The sequence below is a fragment of the Protomyctophum parallelum genome (assembly GCF_964188405.1).
Source record: "Protomyctophum parallelum genome assembly, chromosome: 6".
Classification (NCBI taxonomy): domain Eukaryota; kingdom Metazoa; phylum Chordata; class Actinopteri; order Myctophiformes; family Myctophidae; genus Protomyctophum; species Protomyctophum parallelum.
The window spans coordinates 1665378-1681480 of record NC_139701.1 but is presented as its reverse complement, the minus strand read 5'-3'; the positions used below and the strand labels follow the sequence as shown (position 1 = coordinate 1681480).

The 16103-nt window shown below is 43.8% G+C and overlaps 2 protein-coding genes across 2 annotated transcripts in view; both read right to left on the bottom strand.

The window, feature by feature from the left end:
* The window catches only part of LOC310860852 (adhesion G protein-coupled receptor D2), a gene marked incomplete at its 3' end in the record, with an annotated part of 51317 nt that extends 40617 nt beyond the window's left edge, over nt 1–10700 (bottom strand). Inside the window, exons 1-7 of the mRNA XM_083768042.1 lie at nt 10500–10700; nt 10319–10352; nt 9409–9433; nt 5762–5965; nt 5329–5355; nt 3354–3740; nt 671–931 (exon numbers count right to left, since the gene is read on the bottom strand). Of these exons, the coding sequence (XP_083624168.1) occupies nt 671–931; nt 3354–3740; nt 5329–5355; nt 5762–5965; nt 9409–9433; nt 10319–10351 (937 nt within the window). The 5' untranslated portion in view covers nt 10352; nt 10500–10700. The remainder of the gene's footprint in view (nt 1–670; nt 932–3353; nt 3741–5328; nt 5356–5761; nt 5966–9408; nt 9434–10318; nt 10353–10499) is intronic.
* A 1649-nt stretch (nt 10701–12349) lies between these two features.
* Nucleotides 12350–16103, bottom strand: part of kif14 (kinesin family member 14) — a gene marked incomplete at both ends in the record, with an annotated part of 47570 nt that continues 43816 nt past the window's right edge. The window contains 2 exons of the mRNA XM_083768041.1: nt 12350–12744; nt 13841–13982. Of these exons, the coding sequence (XP_083624167.1) occupies nt 12350–12744; nt 13841–13982 (537 nt within the window). The remainder of the gene's footprint in view (nt 12745–13840; nt 13983–16103) is intronic.

The following is a 16103-nucleotide window of genomic DNA, read 5'->3' as shown; positions in this document are numbered from 1 at the left end:
GGAGGTTTACCTTGACAGGGGTTCTCCCCCCACACGCGGCCCAGGGAGGTTTACCTTGACAGGGGTTCTCCCCCCACACGCGGCCCAGGGAGGTTTACCTTGACAGGGGTTCTCCCCCCACACGCGGCCCAGGGAGGTTTACCTTGACAGGGGTTCTCCCCCCACACGCGGCCCAGGGAGGTTTACCTTGACAGGGGTTCTCCCCCCACACGCGGCCCAGGGAGGTTTACCTTGACAGGGGTTCTCCCCCCACACGCGGCCCAGGGAGGTTTACCTTGACAGGGGTTCTCCCCCCACACGCGGCCCAGGGAGGTTTACCTTGACAGGGGTTCTCCCCCCACACGCGGCCCAGGGAGGTTTACCTTGACAGGGGTTCTCCCCCCACACGCGGCCCAGGGAGGTTTACCTTGACAGGGGTTCTCCCCCCACACGCGGCCCAGGGAGGTTTACCTTGACAGGGGTTCTCCCCCCACACGCGGCCCAGGGAGGTTTACCTTGACAGGGGTTCTCCCCCCACACGCGGCCCAGGGAGGTTTACCTTGACAGGGGTTCTCCCCCCACACGCGGCCCAGGGAGGTTTACCTTGACAGGGGTTCTCCCCCCACACGCGGCCCAGGGAGGTTTACCTTGACAGGGGTTCTCCCCCCACACGCGGCCCAGGGAGGTTTACCTTGACAGGGGTTCTCCCCCCACACGCGGCCCAGGGAGGTTTCGATTTCCAGCGCCGTGCTGCTCCACTTGTACGCCAGGCCGGCGGAGACGGGCCCGCAGTCTTTTTCCATGGCGAGGACCTCGCTGTCGCTGAGGGCGCGCTCCCAGATGTACAGCTGCGTGACGCTGCCGGAGAACGACTCGTCTCTCTTGAACGCGCCGCCGAGGCTGCCCTGCACCTGGCCCACGATGAACACGCCGCCGCCTCCGATGCCCCCTCCTAGGGTTGTGTCACAATGGTTACATAATCCTCTCATCGCAATTATTTTTGTCCTAATCGTCATAATCGTGTCCATGTTGAAACATTTTCATACATAAAAAAGCAGAAATAGCAGAACTACAAGCTTACGTAACACGTCACAAACTGACTGACGTGTTGGAAGCTTGTAGATCAGCCATTTCCACAAAAAATAATAATAATAAGTATAACATTTATTTTAAAAAGATGACATTTCATGGTATATCCTGCTACCCTAATAGACAGGGGGTACACGAGCACATGGCCGTTTATCCGTCCTCTTTCTCCGACCGAACCACACTTTTACCACACATCTCTCTATGCAAAAGAAAATCTGCACGCTCCCAGAATTAACATAGGCTACATTTCAGCCACTCAAGTGTCTTGTTTACTGTACAAATATTACTTTTGTGAAACACGCTGTTGTTGCGCAAGCTCAACAGCCTACGTCAAAATCGTCATGTTGGGGCCAGTCCTTCAGTGACACATGCATTACATGAACCACGCGACCGGGATGATTTCTTACGCCTCAATGTCGTGAATTCGGCCGAAACCTAAACAGATGCTTCTGACAACATTTGCCTGTGCGTGCTTAATAGTTGTACTTCTGAACACATTTGCCTGTGCGTGCTTAATCGTTTGCACGCCCGACGTGGCGACGCCCGTGCATTCTGTGCTTGCGTGCGCATTTCCCAACTCTCAGTGATTTATCCACACATCGCCGTGTGTGTGTGTGTGTGTGTGTGTGTCGCGTCGCCCTCCAACCGCAATTGCGAGTGTGCGCTGAACCCACACTTACGCACTATCCATTCCATGCACATATTAGTCCTATATTTACTACAGTACGCCTGACAGACAGTGTTGTCGTTAAGCAGCTCGACCCTGCACCTCAACCCTAGCTGACAGGAGTGACGGTGCTGTGCTGTGCTGTGAGTAAACTGACAACGCTTGGCTTTCTGACATCCCTTTCTCACAATCTACAACAATAGATTTGTTACTAACATTAGGTTGTGGCGAAGTAGACACGTGGAGAGCAGATAGTGTGTTTTGGACAAACAGGCTAGCATTGGTGTTGATTTGGGTCAAATGGAGTCTATATGGCTGAAGATAAATTAACACATGGTGGGAGAGGAGTTATTGTGTGTTTTGGACAAACAGTGTGGTGTTGATTTGTGTCAGCTGAAGCTCCATGTGTTTGTGTTGGAGCGCCTCAGTGTGGCCATTTAGGTCATGTGCAACCTCTTCCAGAGAGAGATGGAGACACTAAATCTCAGCTGGAGAAACATGTTTGCATGCATGCATCGCTGCCTTGCATGCTGTGTGCTACTGTTGAGTCTGTCACTCACTTTGACTGATTTATGGCATTGTCTTTCTGTTAAAATCCAACTATGTTAATTTAAGAACATATTAGGTAATTGTTTATTAACTGTGCACACGTGTAGCCTATTGTATGTCAGACTGTATGTCTGTCACCCCACAGTCACAGACCAAATTTTGTTATTATCACACAGTGATTATAACCAGTTTCACTTTAACTTTAATATTGTGGTGGTTTCTAAGTATGTGTAGCCCAGGGAAGTAGACTTTGGCGATCTTGCATTATAGAAGGGTCGGTGTCAGGGAAAACACTGTCCACATTTTGCAGGTGTGGGAGGCGGGGGGACAGAAGATAGTTGTGAGTAGGGCAACAAAAACATCAGCTACAGCCCTGTGTGTGTGTGTGTGTGTCAGTGTGCAAGCGCGCGCACTACACATACTATTTACCTCAACCCACAGGTGACAGGAGTGACGGTGCTGTGCTGTGCTGTGAGTAAACTGACAAAGCTTGGCTTTCTGACATCCCTTTCTCACAATCTATACATACAAGTGAAAACATGTGAGCGAAAACATGTGAGCAAAAAGGTGTACCCATGTCGTATCAACATGGTCACCTGTAAACTCACTCATTTACAAACAAGCTCACAGGCCCGCGAAATTCTAGTTTCAGTTATTTGTCATATCTACCCCTGTGCACTTTTTTTTTTAAATTATGAAGCCTAAAAGGCAAATGGAATTTTCATTTGGATTTCTATTCATAACGTTCCAATGTCCAATGCCAAAAACACAATTAAATCGTTAATCGTTAAAGGTATATTCAGTGATTTCACTTAATTCAAATATCACTTATTTTTTTGTTTTGTTGTGATAATCCTCCCTACTATAGAGTGTGCTGGCCATATAAGGAGTTCCTCCCTGTCCCCAGTTAACCCCTGGGGGTCAAAAAACCTTAGGTTTCGTTTTTGACTCTCTATCCTGATTGGACGAAAGGCTGGGTCCCACAGCCAAAAACGAAACCTAAGGTTTTTTGAGTGAAATCACTGAATATACCTTTAATACTTAAATGTGTAAACAGTGTCAGCCCTACCTCCTCCCGAGGAGACGTAGAGGCCCCGGCCCGTGGCCACCGGCCGCCCGTCCACGTGGAGTCCCCACTGCCCGCCCTGCTGGCTCCAGGAGGCGCAGACCGAGTGCCAGGCGCCGTCGTGGTCGAAGGTGTCTTGGTAGCGGCCCTGGGCGGCGTGCACCAGCAGCGACAGCTGCACGGGCTGCCCCGCGGCGAGGCGCGCGCGCAGCCGGAACTCGCTGACGTGCGTGGAGTAGGAGAAGACGGTGGCGGAGCCGCGGAGCGCCGGGTCGAAGCGGAGCCAGGTGCACACCGTCACCGACGCCATGGCGGGGAAGGCGTGGCGGAGGCGTGCGTTCCGCGTGTCCGACCGCCCCGAGAACTCCAGGATCAGCGTTTCAAAGGAGGCTGATTACAAATTAAAGAGAGTTCCACAAAAGAGAAAAGAGCCAGCCGTTATGGACATCGCAAAAGACTAAAAACAAAACTGACTATGATGACTTGACTTTATGACAGACTTAACCCTTGGCCTACAATTCACGGAAAAAACGGAATTAATCGAAAAATCTAAACCTCCCGTTAACGGAAAAAACGGAATGACAATCAATATCAGTTATCGCGGGGTCAAAAGAGCAAAAATTAATATTTTTTCGCTAATATCACTAATGTTGGATGTAATTTACCAAAAAACGGCCGAAATCCGCGTGATCGTGCGCTATCGTGCACGCGCGCCGTCTCTATGTGCGTCGCTGTAAAAAATGTGATATTTTGCGATCTTTTGGGGTTGATTTGAGGTTAATTTGACTTAGTTATGAAAAATATAGCATTAGCTTAGCAATCCGGACCAGCCAAGCTATTGACTAGGGTCAAAATACTACAGATCCACCAGATCTTTCTTGTATGTTAAAACGATGAATTAAAAATATGCCAATTTGTTACCCAAACAAAAAAATTGGGACTGGTAGTCCAAGGGTTAACGGTGTATATGGCATAATGTTTCTGTTTCTGTATTTCTTTATTTGATTTGAAGTGGATGCACAAAACGCAATTCCGCTGCATGGTTGAACACAACGACAATGCTAACACCAAAATGGGTGCCCGGTCAGAATGGGTTAAAGGAAAATCCCTGGCAGTGCCAAAAGGGAAAGTAGCAGATCTACAAGTGCACAACATGTCATATGTGTGAGCGTGTTGTGAGCTTGTAGATCTCTGAATTTATTTCATATTATTTGCCCATAATGACATTCCCAAGTGGTTTGAAGGGGTTCAAAGAGACTGTGCCACACCGGTGTGTGGTCTGATATTTGAAAATACAATCCGGGACTTATATTGAATAAAAGAAAAATATTTGAACCAATCTGTAAACTAGTACATCTGCAGTGGCTGGAGATTGTTAAGACAGCTTGGCCCTGGTGTCAGGTTGGACACAGACTGGTGGACTAGATCAGGGGTTCTCAACCCCTATTGGGGGTCGCCAAATTATTTTGGGGGGGGGGGGTCCCCAAATTACATAAAAAAAGAAAATTGCAACTGAATGGCTGGAAAATGACAAAAGTTATTTACATAGTACACATAGTACAGGCATAAACTTTCCTTAACCCATTCTGAACGGGAACCCATTTTGGTGTTGGCATCATGTTATGCTTTAGCTATTGAAAAATAGCAGATCTACAAGCTCATAGCGCGCCACCGAGTGGCGCGATACGAGCTTGTAGGTCTGCTATTTTTGAAGAATCGAAGAACGACTGACATTTTTCTCAGGTCAGAATGGGTTAATCAGACCAGTGTGTGTCCAGTGGAAACCTCGTATGAATCTGATCTCAGGTCAGAACGGGTTAATGAGTATATCTGGTTTCAGTATTAATTTATGATGTATTTTCTCTAATATTAAGGTTATTTTTGCAGTCAGTTTGTATTGGGGATCATGGAGACGTGGCCAAAGCATTTCCCCAGCCAAAAACCCCTGGACTAGATGATGTCATTAAAGAGAGCTCACCTGATTGGACACTAGATGCACCACCACCTTTATTGTAGTTCAGACATTGTGGCATCGGGAGAGAGAGACATAACGGACATAAAACTTATGGACTGCGGCTTTAAAGTTGTAAACATGGGAAATACTTATTCACTAGTAAGCTGAGAGGACTGGCAAAGTGGCAAAGGCTGTGTTGTCGCATGTGAGTTGTTGCATGGCTATATTAGTGCGTGCAAGCGTGCGCGCATGTGTGTGTGTGTGTGTGTGCATGTGCGCGAAGCCTGTTGCAGAACAAAGCACAATGAGCCTACTGTCTGCGCTGCCATATCAATACGAGTCATCATAGACGACACACGCACGCACGCACGCACGCACGCACGCAGGCAGGCACGCACGCACGCACGCACGCACGCACGCACGCACGCACGCAGGCAGGCACGCACGGTGAACTCACCCTTCAGATGTGTCATGACTTTCCTGGCGATCCACACGGGCTGGGAGATGTTCAGCGACATCAGGAAGCCGGTGAGCTCTCGGTTCTCCGGGGCGTTGGAAACCGCGGCGAGGGCCCCCGAGCGCTGGCTACACAGGCGCCCGGCGTCGTGCCACGCCAGTTGGTCCGGCACGTACTCGTAGTAGGACTCGTCGGCGGCGAGCACTATAGAAACAGAGCGTTTGAAGTGAGTGGTTTCAAGACCTGTGGTTTCCAGACCCAATAGACTGGGGGTCCTCCGGACTGTGTCATGGCGAGCAGTATGGTTCTAGAAGGACCCGGTAAAGAAAGAAAAAAACTAAAGCTTATTTATTTCGATCAACGTTTCAATCAGTGTAGATAGATGGTTCCAGATCTCATGCATGCACATTTCTACAGCGCAAAACAATGGCAGACTTTTGGGTCCAATGCGGACGCCGATCTGAGTCCTACATAGACCACCTAACCTTACCTTTAATTAACAGCTGAGCTTTATATACTGACCGGGGTTAACAGTAGTAACCAGTAGTACAAGGAAAACAACCACCAGCTTGTTTTTTATGATGCAATCCCAGCTCTCTAAATCCATACAGACTTTTCTTTAGTTTCCTTTAGTTTCCAACGTGGCAGAAAGTCTCTTCTAAGTAACCACTCTCCAAACATTCAGTGGCAGCCCGGCCCTGAAATATTAGAATGTTACATACAGTTTTTTTTTTTAATACTGTTTTTATTAGGCATTTTTGTATGACAACATCAGAATATTATCGACAATGATAATGAGTATTTTTGTTAAATAAAATGAAAGAAATAACAGGCAATGTAAATGTTCCACATACAATCCATAATAAAAAAGACATATAAATGTGATAAACATGAAAAAACTAAAAAACAGTTAAACAATGACAAGTGTGAACAGACAAACAAAACAGACAACAGGACAGACACTCTTGCTCTCAAACTTTCCCAACATGTTGTTGTTAATTAAGTGAATTACAGACATTATTTTTTTAAATGAGAAAAAATAAAATAAAGAAAAAAACACTCAGTTCCCTTCTTTTTTTTTCCTTCCAATTTTCTATTGTGCTATCTATTGTGTAGGAGGGGTTAGCGTGCACCTATTGAAATATCCAATGAAGGGTTGCCATGTCTGGTAGAATCTATCTTCACTCCCTCTCAATTCAAACTTAAAGGTATATTCAGTGATTTCACTTAATTCAAATATCACTTATTTTTTTGTTTTGTTGTGATAATCTTCCCTACTATAGAGTGTGCTGGCCATATAAGGAGTTCCTCCCTGTCCCCAGTTAACCCCTGGGGGTCAAAAAACTATAGGTTTCGTTTTTGACTCTCTATCCAGATTGGACGAAAGGCTGGGTCCCAGCCAAAAACGAAACCTAAGGTTTTTTGAGTGAAATCACTGAATATACCTTTAATCTTTTCCAATTGTAAGTAGTGCATAACATCTCTCATAAGTGAAGTGTGAGTCGGAAACTTGTTTCCAATTCAACAGTATCAGTCTGCGAGCCAGTAGTCACATATTTTACCATGTTATATTGGAAAGTAGACAGTTTGACCCCGGTCCCCCTGACTCCCATATGAATGTTACATACAGTTGTTCCTTCCAACTAGGGCAGACTAGGATTTTCAAATCAGCCAGTTCACGATTATATTTATGATTTTATGAGCTAAATATGATTTGTAGAATAGAAAAGGAGTCCCAAAAGATCAACTGCCAAGGTTGAAATGACGCAAATATCATCAAAACCCATGTTTTGCCGCATGGCAATTCCACCTCTGTGCTAAGGTTTCACCAAATTATCTTCCAAGCTCAACATTAATTATGAGTTCATTATTCAGCTAACGTTATCCTCAGACCGGTCACTCTCCCATAACTTATGAGCTCCAGAAAAGCCCCTTCTCACATCCTCGCCAAGTATTACATTACAATTATAGAGGCCCCACTGCTAAGCAAAGCAGCGAGCCTCCTACTTTCTCAGACCTGAGTTGAACCGACCTGCGACGGCGGTTACAGTTTGACGTGATCTCAGCCTAGCAAGGGGATTAATGACTGGCGACCGATTCTGGGGGGGCAAGGGGTGAACCCTAACCACATGCTATTTAGGCCTGTTAAAGTGTGGTGAAGTCACGAGATGTTACAATTACAGATGTCATCTCCAAGGCAAACTAAAGGCTGGGAACCGTATCGTTTAAGGCAAGCTGTGTAAAGTTTCTGCGGTTCCAAGCGGAATCTTCAGGGCTGTGATGCTGCTGTCCAGAGCGAACAGGGGTTACCGTGGTCTCAAAGTCAATGGAGAGCGTCTCACTCTGGACCACCAGTGATTACTACTGGTAACCCATGTGACATTTCAGTTAACATAGGGTAGTCTTTCTAAATCACTTAATATGATTTGTATCTCTGGGACCACAACAGAGGGTCCATTTGGTTCCATAATTTCCATTCATACACTCAGTTACAGTCAGACCCATAAGGGTCTATTTGGTTCCTATAAGTATCAGCCAAGGCAAACAATATTAGAGCCAGACTCAGACTTACTTCCCGTATCTATGTGACGTAGGTGGCCGCCTCTTTAGGAGAGGTTGGAACATGAACACATATTCCGGCCTATTCTTTAGCCCCATGGTCACTGGTCACTGAACTAAAAATCATAAACATTCTTGACAAGCCACACAATCTTATCAACATGCTGACACTAAATGGCTTTTGGTTTATTTATTTATTTATTTATTTTTGAAGAGAGACAAATCAGGAGAAAATCTACTTTGTAGTAAATGGACTTTTAATCTTTGTCCCGGCAAATATCTATAGCAAACATTCGTTCACGAGATCTGCCGTCAGACGGCGACCACTTTGACTTACGAGAACATTTGTGTACAATTTCGCCCCTAGAAGCAAAAGTGTGAGTTGGTGGTCGTTGCCTGTTCCAGTAACAAGTGTCCAACAGCTTTGTTTGATTGGCACTGCAGCCAAAGATGGTTAATTTAGGAAGCTAGCACTTTGGCATCACTTTGCCACCAGAGTCAAAATGATACACAAATGGTCTCCTAAGACGCTAACACAGCTTCTGAATGATACTTTGGCCCCATGTGACCATGGGGGGTGTTTACGTTCACTCTCCCATTGGCATTAATAGACCACAACCTGCTTCCTTGCCTCCTAAAGAGGCACACACCTACTGTACTGTATGTCACACAAAAACGGAAAGAAAGGGCAAGTTGGGCAGTCTTTCTTCTTTGAGCGGTGCAACCACTCCTAGAAACAGCAATGTCTGTCGCTCCCTATGTGTGTCTGTCTACTGTATGTCCGTATGTATGTTTTTTATTTGTCTTGGCTGCAGCAGATTTGAACAGGAACCCCAAATTACACCTTTATGAGCTTCCCGTTCAAATCCACTGCCGAGCCAATAAAATTAAGCGAAGCTGGACCAGGAGATGGGCATGCCACCTTCTGAGGGAAAAACACTGGGACAGAAGTGCTTAACTTCCCCCTGGAACCCCCTCAATGACCAAGTTAAGTTAAGAACCAGTGACAAGGGGACACATCGACACCCTATAAATGTTGGGATAGGTACATGGTAAATCATGGAATGGAAATATTTAAGATGTCTTACCTGATGTAAAATGATGAAACCAAATCTGAAACAGAATATCAAGTATACCGGTAATTGGTTTAGTAGTGTAAAGTAGCCTACACATTTCAAACGTTTTATGTTCTTATGGTTAGTCTATTTTCCAATATTGTGTCCACAGGGAAAGTAACTATAATTACAATTACTCAAATACTGTACTTTTTCCTATACTGGAGTATTTCCAATGTTCTATAATTTTACTTCTACTCCGCTACACAAATATTGTACTTTTTACTGCACTACAATTACTTGAAAAACAATAGTTACTAGTTACTTGGTAGATCTTTTTATTATTATAAAACATACTATTGTATGTATTTGAACATTTGATAATACTTGTACTTTTACTCAGGGCATTTTCTTTTTAATTTACTTTACTTGTAACAGAGTATAATATTCATTGCAGCATATTGATACCTTTAAGTAAAAAGAAATGTCCATGTACCAATATGACAGTCTCTTTGCACAGCATCGCAGTTAAATTCATACATAGTTAGGGCCTACAGCACTTAAGATGAATCAAAGGTAATTTCAATTGAGCAAATGTGTCAATAAGAACTCAATAACTTGACTTGACTAAAAAGAAGAGGAGAAAAAGAATAAGCCAGGCATGCAGTCCCGCCTATATAAACAGGGCAAACCAGGCTGTATTACTGGCCTGTGGCTCATTTTCACATCACATTTGTCTTTACTTGACAGAACAGTAAATATCATTTGCACGGCTCTTTGGGGAGGACGAGATGGAAAACACATTTAGGGGTTCAGCGTGTCTTGGCAGCTTCTGCAGTGTAGCTTCACTAAATGTGCCTGTTTGAATCAAGGACACAGTATAGTTGTTGTTGGCCAAAACAAGCCACAATGAACACAAATAAATATAGTTTTTAATACTTACAAGCATATTCGTGCATATTAACCGGCCGCGCATCCTATGAAAATGTAAATATAAAAAAAAGCATTCGTTAGTAAAGGCAATGCAACAGAAGCCTGTGCATATAATAGGTCATCTTAAAAACATGTAAATGATAATTTGTTTAAGAGTTTTGATAAAACATTATCTTTCTTATATTATTTACCTGAGTCCTCCGGTGTTAAAAATGATGAGTCGAGTTGTCCCAAAACTTCGCGCGTTTAGCTACACTCCACCTCAGTCGACACCGTGTCGTGTTGTTAGTAACATTGTAAACATAATGTCACGGTAGAACGTTGACAAATTCCAAAGGCTTATTTTAAAAATTATAATCCAATTTCGGACTTGGTTTGCCGTCGGTGGGAGCCTGCAGAATGTATGGAGAGATGCAGAGAGGGAGGTGGGCGTTCCCCTCTACTAGTCTACTCACTGCTGCTCAGAGGTGCCAAGAAAACAAGGAACCTAATTAGTAATAGTATTACCACTTACCAGTGGTGGTAAAAGTAGGCTACTTAAATACTTAATGTATCAATACTGGCTGCAATGTAGAAACACTGTCTCATGACAAGTACAGATTAAAAAAAAAAGAAAAAAGTACTAGAGTATATGGCATCAAAATATACTTAAAGTAAGCTATACAGTACCAAAAGTACAACTACTCATGTCCCATTTCACAGGTTTTAAAACTAGTTTCAATGACTATTTTACAAATAGTCTAGGCTAGAGTTTGTCAATAATCAAAGAGTACACAGTATGTACACAGAGTAAAAAGTACAATATTGTAGCAGAGTAGAAGTAAAAGTATTGCAAATTGGAAATACTCCAGTAAAGCAAAAAAAAAAAAATTGTAGGCTACTTAAAAAGTACATTACAGTATGTTGCCCGCGTTACCACTTCACAGAGGTGCCAAGAAAGGCGCTTTATGCATTTAACCTACAGCAGTACTACAGCAGTATAGTCTCTCAAGACAGACCGTTGCCAGGCCGCCGTTTTCCCGAAGATTTGACGAGGGGATTCTCAGATTGCTACAGCAGTGGCTCTCAAACTTTTCAAAGACAACAGTCATAAGTCATTAAATTACCAAAACATAAGCTTAGAATGCTGGCCTGGCCATTTGCACTTGGACCGACGACAATGTTTTGAACATGAATGCAGGCCTGCAATTTTGAGTCAAACCTCAATCATTCATGAACGGTTATAAAGTACATGCACAGTAGTAGGACATAGTATTGGAAACGTATAAGTGTAAAGCATTTTGTTTCAATAAATGCACTCCGCACAGCATTTAAAAAAAAAGTTTGTTTATTTGTTATGTAATAGACATAAGAAAATTAACATTAAGAAATCCCTGTACGGTCTTAAATATTTGATTGTGCTTGGTAAAATGTTTGATAGGTCAATCATGTGGCAGCTCAAAGTAGCCTATATGAAAGGTGTGCAAGGTTCAGTGCAATTAATAACTCCAGCCCTCGGTCACTCCTGAGTGCAACGTGTGATATATGATATAGACAATGAAGGTTAATACAGTAAAGCAATTTGTTTCTCATTTTGACCAGACCGCTTTACGCAGAAATAAAATGTACCAACAAAACTAATAAACGCCAACAATGAGACTCGGCGACCTCCTTTGACATTTACATCACTGTATTTTAAAGTGTGCACAGTACAATATATATATATATATAATATACAAAACACTAAAAACTTTATTGGGAAAATAAAGGCAGAGCTACCAACCTGCACACATTTTGTGTACCAACCACGCAATTCTAGGTGTCTATACGCCTAGAATTGTGTGGTTGGTACACAAAATGTGTGCAGGTTGGTAGCTCTGTAAAGGGTTAAAAGCAAGGAAAAAGCATGTAAAGGTAAAATTGTACTGGTTTGCAATTGGATACAGCAGGAAGACGATGTCGAGTTGTACCAATTAGCCACCATCAAGTTATAAGAGAGACTTGAGAGTTGCAAATAATACAACATCCAAACTGAGTTTTGGCTGTATATTTTTGCAACTCCTCAGACAAAGCGAGGGTTACTTTTGCAGGCCATATAGACTGTGTCGCAGGAGAGCGTGTGCGCCTTACTGAAGGTTCTCTCTCTGAGAGCACCAACAACCTTCTCCTTGGATGACGTGGAGTCTCCGCCGGAGCTCCTCTCCGAGCTGGCAGAGCTTCTGGTTTCCCCTTCCCCCGGTTGGTTAAAGGTGGCTTTGGCCAGAGCCTGGAGGGCCGTGTGGAGTGTGTCGCGCGTGTCCAGGACCCTCTTGACGCAGGGCAGCCGCAGGCTGTAGGACACGGTGGAGGAAGACGTCGTGCCTTTGGTCAGGCCGCCGCTGATGTGCTCGTCTACCGCCCTGGCAGAGGAGGAGATGGCGTGCGTGCAGATGCCCATGTCAGACTCCCAGACTTTACCTGGAGAGAATAGTGTGATTATTTTAAATATACGAAAAAAAAATAGATCATATAATGGCCAAAACTGTTACTTTTCAGGATTCAAATAAAAATGTGCAGATCTACAAGGAAAGCTCAAAATGTGGCGTGAAGCTTGAGCTTGTCTGTAAAAGTAACTTGTCTGCTACTTTTGCATCTAGAAGTAAGGCATTAATTTACAAAAAAAATATATATATATTAGAGCTGGGACTCGATTAAAAAAATTAATCGAATTAATCAGAGGCTTTGCGATTAATTAATCTAGATTAATCGCATTTTAATCGCATATCAATATTCAACCCGAGAACAGCGAGAAACCTTTTTTTTAATGTTTTTTGGTATCCCAGTGAATCAACGAATAGTGACTACAGGATACCACTCATTTTCAACATTTTACTGTCATTAATATACCTGTTGTGGAAATAATAATAAAAAGTCACCCCATTCTGTGTTGCCTAGAACTGGAGGTCTGAAAAAGAAATTGTAACAGTAACAAGTACATCTCAGTGACATCACAAAGCTGTACTTATTGTATGTATTATAGTATTGTAGTATTATTTCCAGTTTTCAGTACGCCCAGTGAGAAACGTTCCGCGGTGGAAAAAAAGGTGCGATTAATTTATCTGTAGTTAATCGCGATAAATTTTTCTGTAGTTAATTAATCTAAATTAATCGCAATTAGTCCCGGCCCTAATATATATAGAATAGAATATGGAGATGGTGGTTTCTGCTCCGACAGCAACGATATGTTCCAAGACTTTCGGTATTCATTTTGGTGCTGTGAGATTTGTTCAACAGAAATCCTGCAATTGCACAACAGACAAATATTGCAAAAAAGAATTCTTTGGCATCACACGAAATATTTTATTACAGCACTGGCTGCTATGGGGCTTGGCCTTTGCAGTTCTCTTACTATTGATTTCTGGGAATGTTGGTGATCTAAGAGACATTTTATTGTTACACAGACATTGCTGCGAGTTACAGTACCCAGTGTCCAAGGTTGCGAGTCTAAAATGTAAGCATGATTAAAACCAGCCTCTCTGGGTTGGTAGCTAGCAATCATCAGGATGTTCTTTACCTCTGAGACTGGTGGAGAGGGAGTGGTGCAGCTGTCTGACAGCCTGGTTGAACTGGAACAGTCTGGCTGCTGTGTTCCCCAGACTCTGCAGCTGGAGCTCCAGGTCCTCCTCCCCCGCGCTCTCTGGGCTGACCTCCTGCTCCTGTGTGGTGGACACAGGTGTGAAAATGCACGCACGTCGCACGGCATGTACTGTACATTGTAGGACACATTTTGGAATGGCCTTCTGGGTTCTGTTATGTTTGCACCAACTAAAATCAGGGTATCCAAACTCCAAAGACAAAAGCAAACATTGAGATTGATAAGGTATCCCAGTACCTAGGTTTCTGAACACAGACATTTTAGGGCATCGAGTGATGAACCTCTTGACCAGGGGCGGATTTACTGTAGGCAAAGTAAGGCAGATGCCTTAAGTCTCATGAATGAGACTTCGCAAGGCAGACAGACAGTGTATCAGACAGAAGAATACACATCTATTCTCTCTGTGTCCTGCGTGTCTGGAGGGGTTCGAGTCTGAAGTCTTTTCACACTCGCATGGCATCCCCCCCCCATTCACAGAACCGGTTTTCACATGACGACATATAAACACGACACACAAGAAAGCAGAGCAGAGACACAGCAATAGCACCGGAGAAAGCAAAAAGGTTGTCCAGGGCAAACTAAGTTTTAACCCTAACCCTAACCCTTACAGCGGCTGTCACACCAGCCCCGCTCACCACCAGTACCACCACAGCGCCAGCTCTTGACAACGAGATGGGAGCAGTTTACTTTTACACAGGCTGAAGGACTAAGAATTGGTTTTGAATATTTAGTTCTTTTGATTAATTTGAGACTGCTGCTGCACTAAAACTTAGTTTGAAACTTAATTTGGAAGAGTCTCTTAAACGTTTACTGTCAGACACCATTGGACAGTGCACTGGTACCCGACCTAAATGGTGTGAAACCCATTTCTCCAGCCCTATGATCACTCCATTTACACTTGACTTAATCACATAATGTATACTTGGTCACAGCAGTGACCACCTTCTGATTCCCAGGCTACCCACTCCGCTACAGTGAGGAGGATTGAGTAGTGCGATAACTGCAGCCTCATCCACCACATAAATCCCAACTTCTCCAGTGGAGTTAAGTCAAGTGCCTTGCTCATTGGGGCTGAGGGAAAGTATAATCACACACACACTATTCCCCGCCCAAACTATCCCAGCTGGTCCAAGGATTCACTTCTCAGTTTCTCTCTCACTTACACACACACACACACACACACACACACACACACACACACACACACACACACACACACACACACACACACACACACACACAAAGAGTTCTAACTGATGTCACTGGAAAAACGAGAGACCGTTCCAAGGGGATCAGTCCATTCCTATGACATAAATGTAACAGCGTTCATCTCCATGCACTGCTGTAGAGGAGCCAATGTTGATCTCAATGAAACACAAGCCTCCTCAGCCCTCCATTAGCAAAACCCTGAATAGTGGGGAAACATACGCAGCAATAAACCCTCTTCACTTCAGCCAGGAATTTCACTTTCCGATTGCAACACCTTTTTGCAAAGAACATGCCGTTTTCACCTTCACACTGGAGGGGGAAATAATAACAGTCACTGCTGGCCACTTTGGCTGCCACATGAATGGCACATTTATATTAGGGATGGGTCCGATAAATCGATAATTGTTAATAGGACCCGAAATCGATTATTACAATTAATAATCGATAATCAATTTATTGATTGATAAGGCACCAACCTGCACATCGGGAGCAATTAGGTGTTCAGTGTCTTGCTCAAGGACACTTCGACACCAACTCTGGGGGAGCCCGGGACCGAACTGGGAACCTTGCGGTTCCCATCCGGCCGCTCTACCCCACATGTCACTGCTTAACCCATTTAGGACTGAGGACCTTGCTATATATTGTAGATAGCAACAAGAACCACAATGTGTTCAATATAAATCAAGTGTTTAATACAGGTTTAATGTTTGTTTTTAGTTCAATGTTTGTTTTAAAAACACCATTGACAATGGAGAAATTAATGTTTGTCTTGTTCCTAACAAACATTAAATCCCATTAAGAGAATGTAATGGTTGTGTTGACACCGTTTTACATCATAAAAAACCTTGGTCGATTACTATTGCAATTTCTTTTGGGTAAAATCTTAGATTGAATGGCCTAAAAAGGCCTGCCAAAACACAGTGACGCCATCGGGACGTAAAAAGTGGGGGGACAATATTTGAGATTGAGAGGC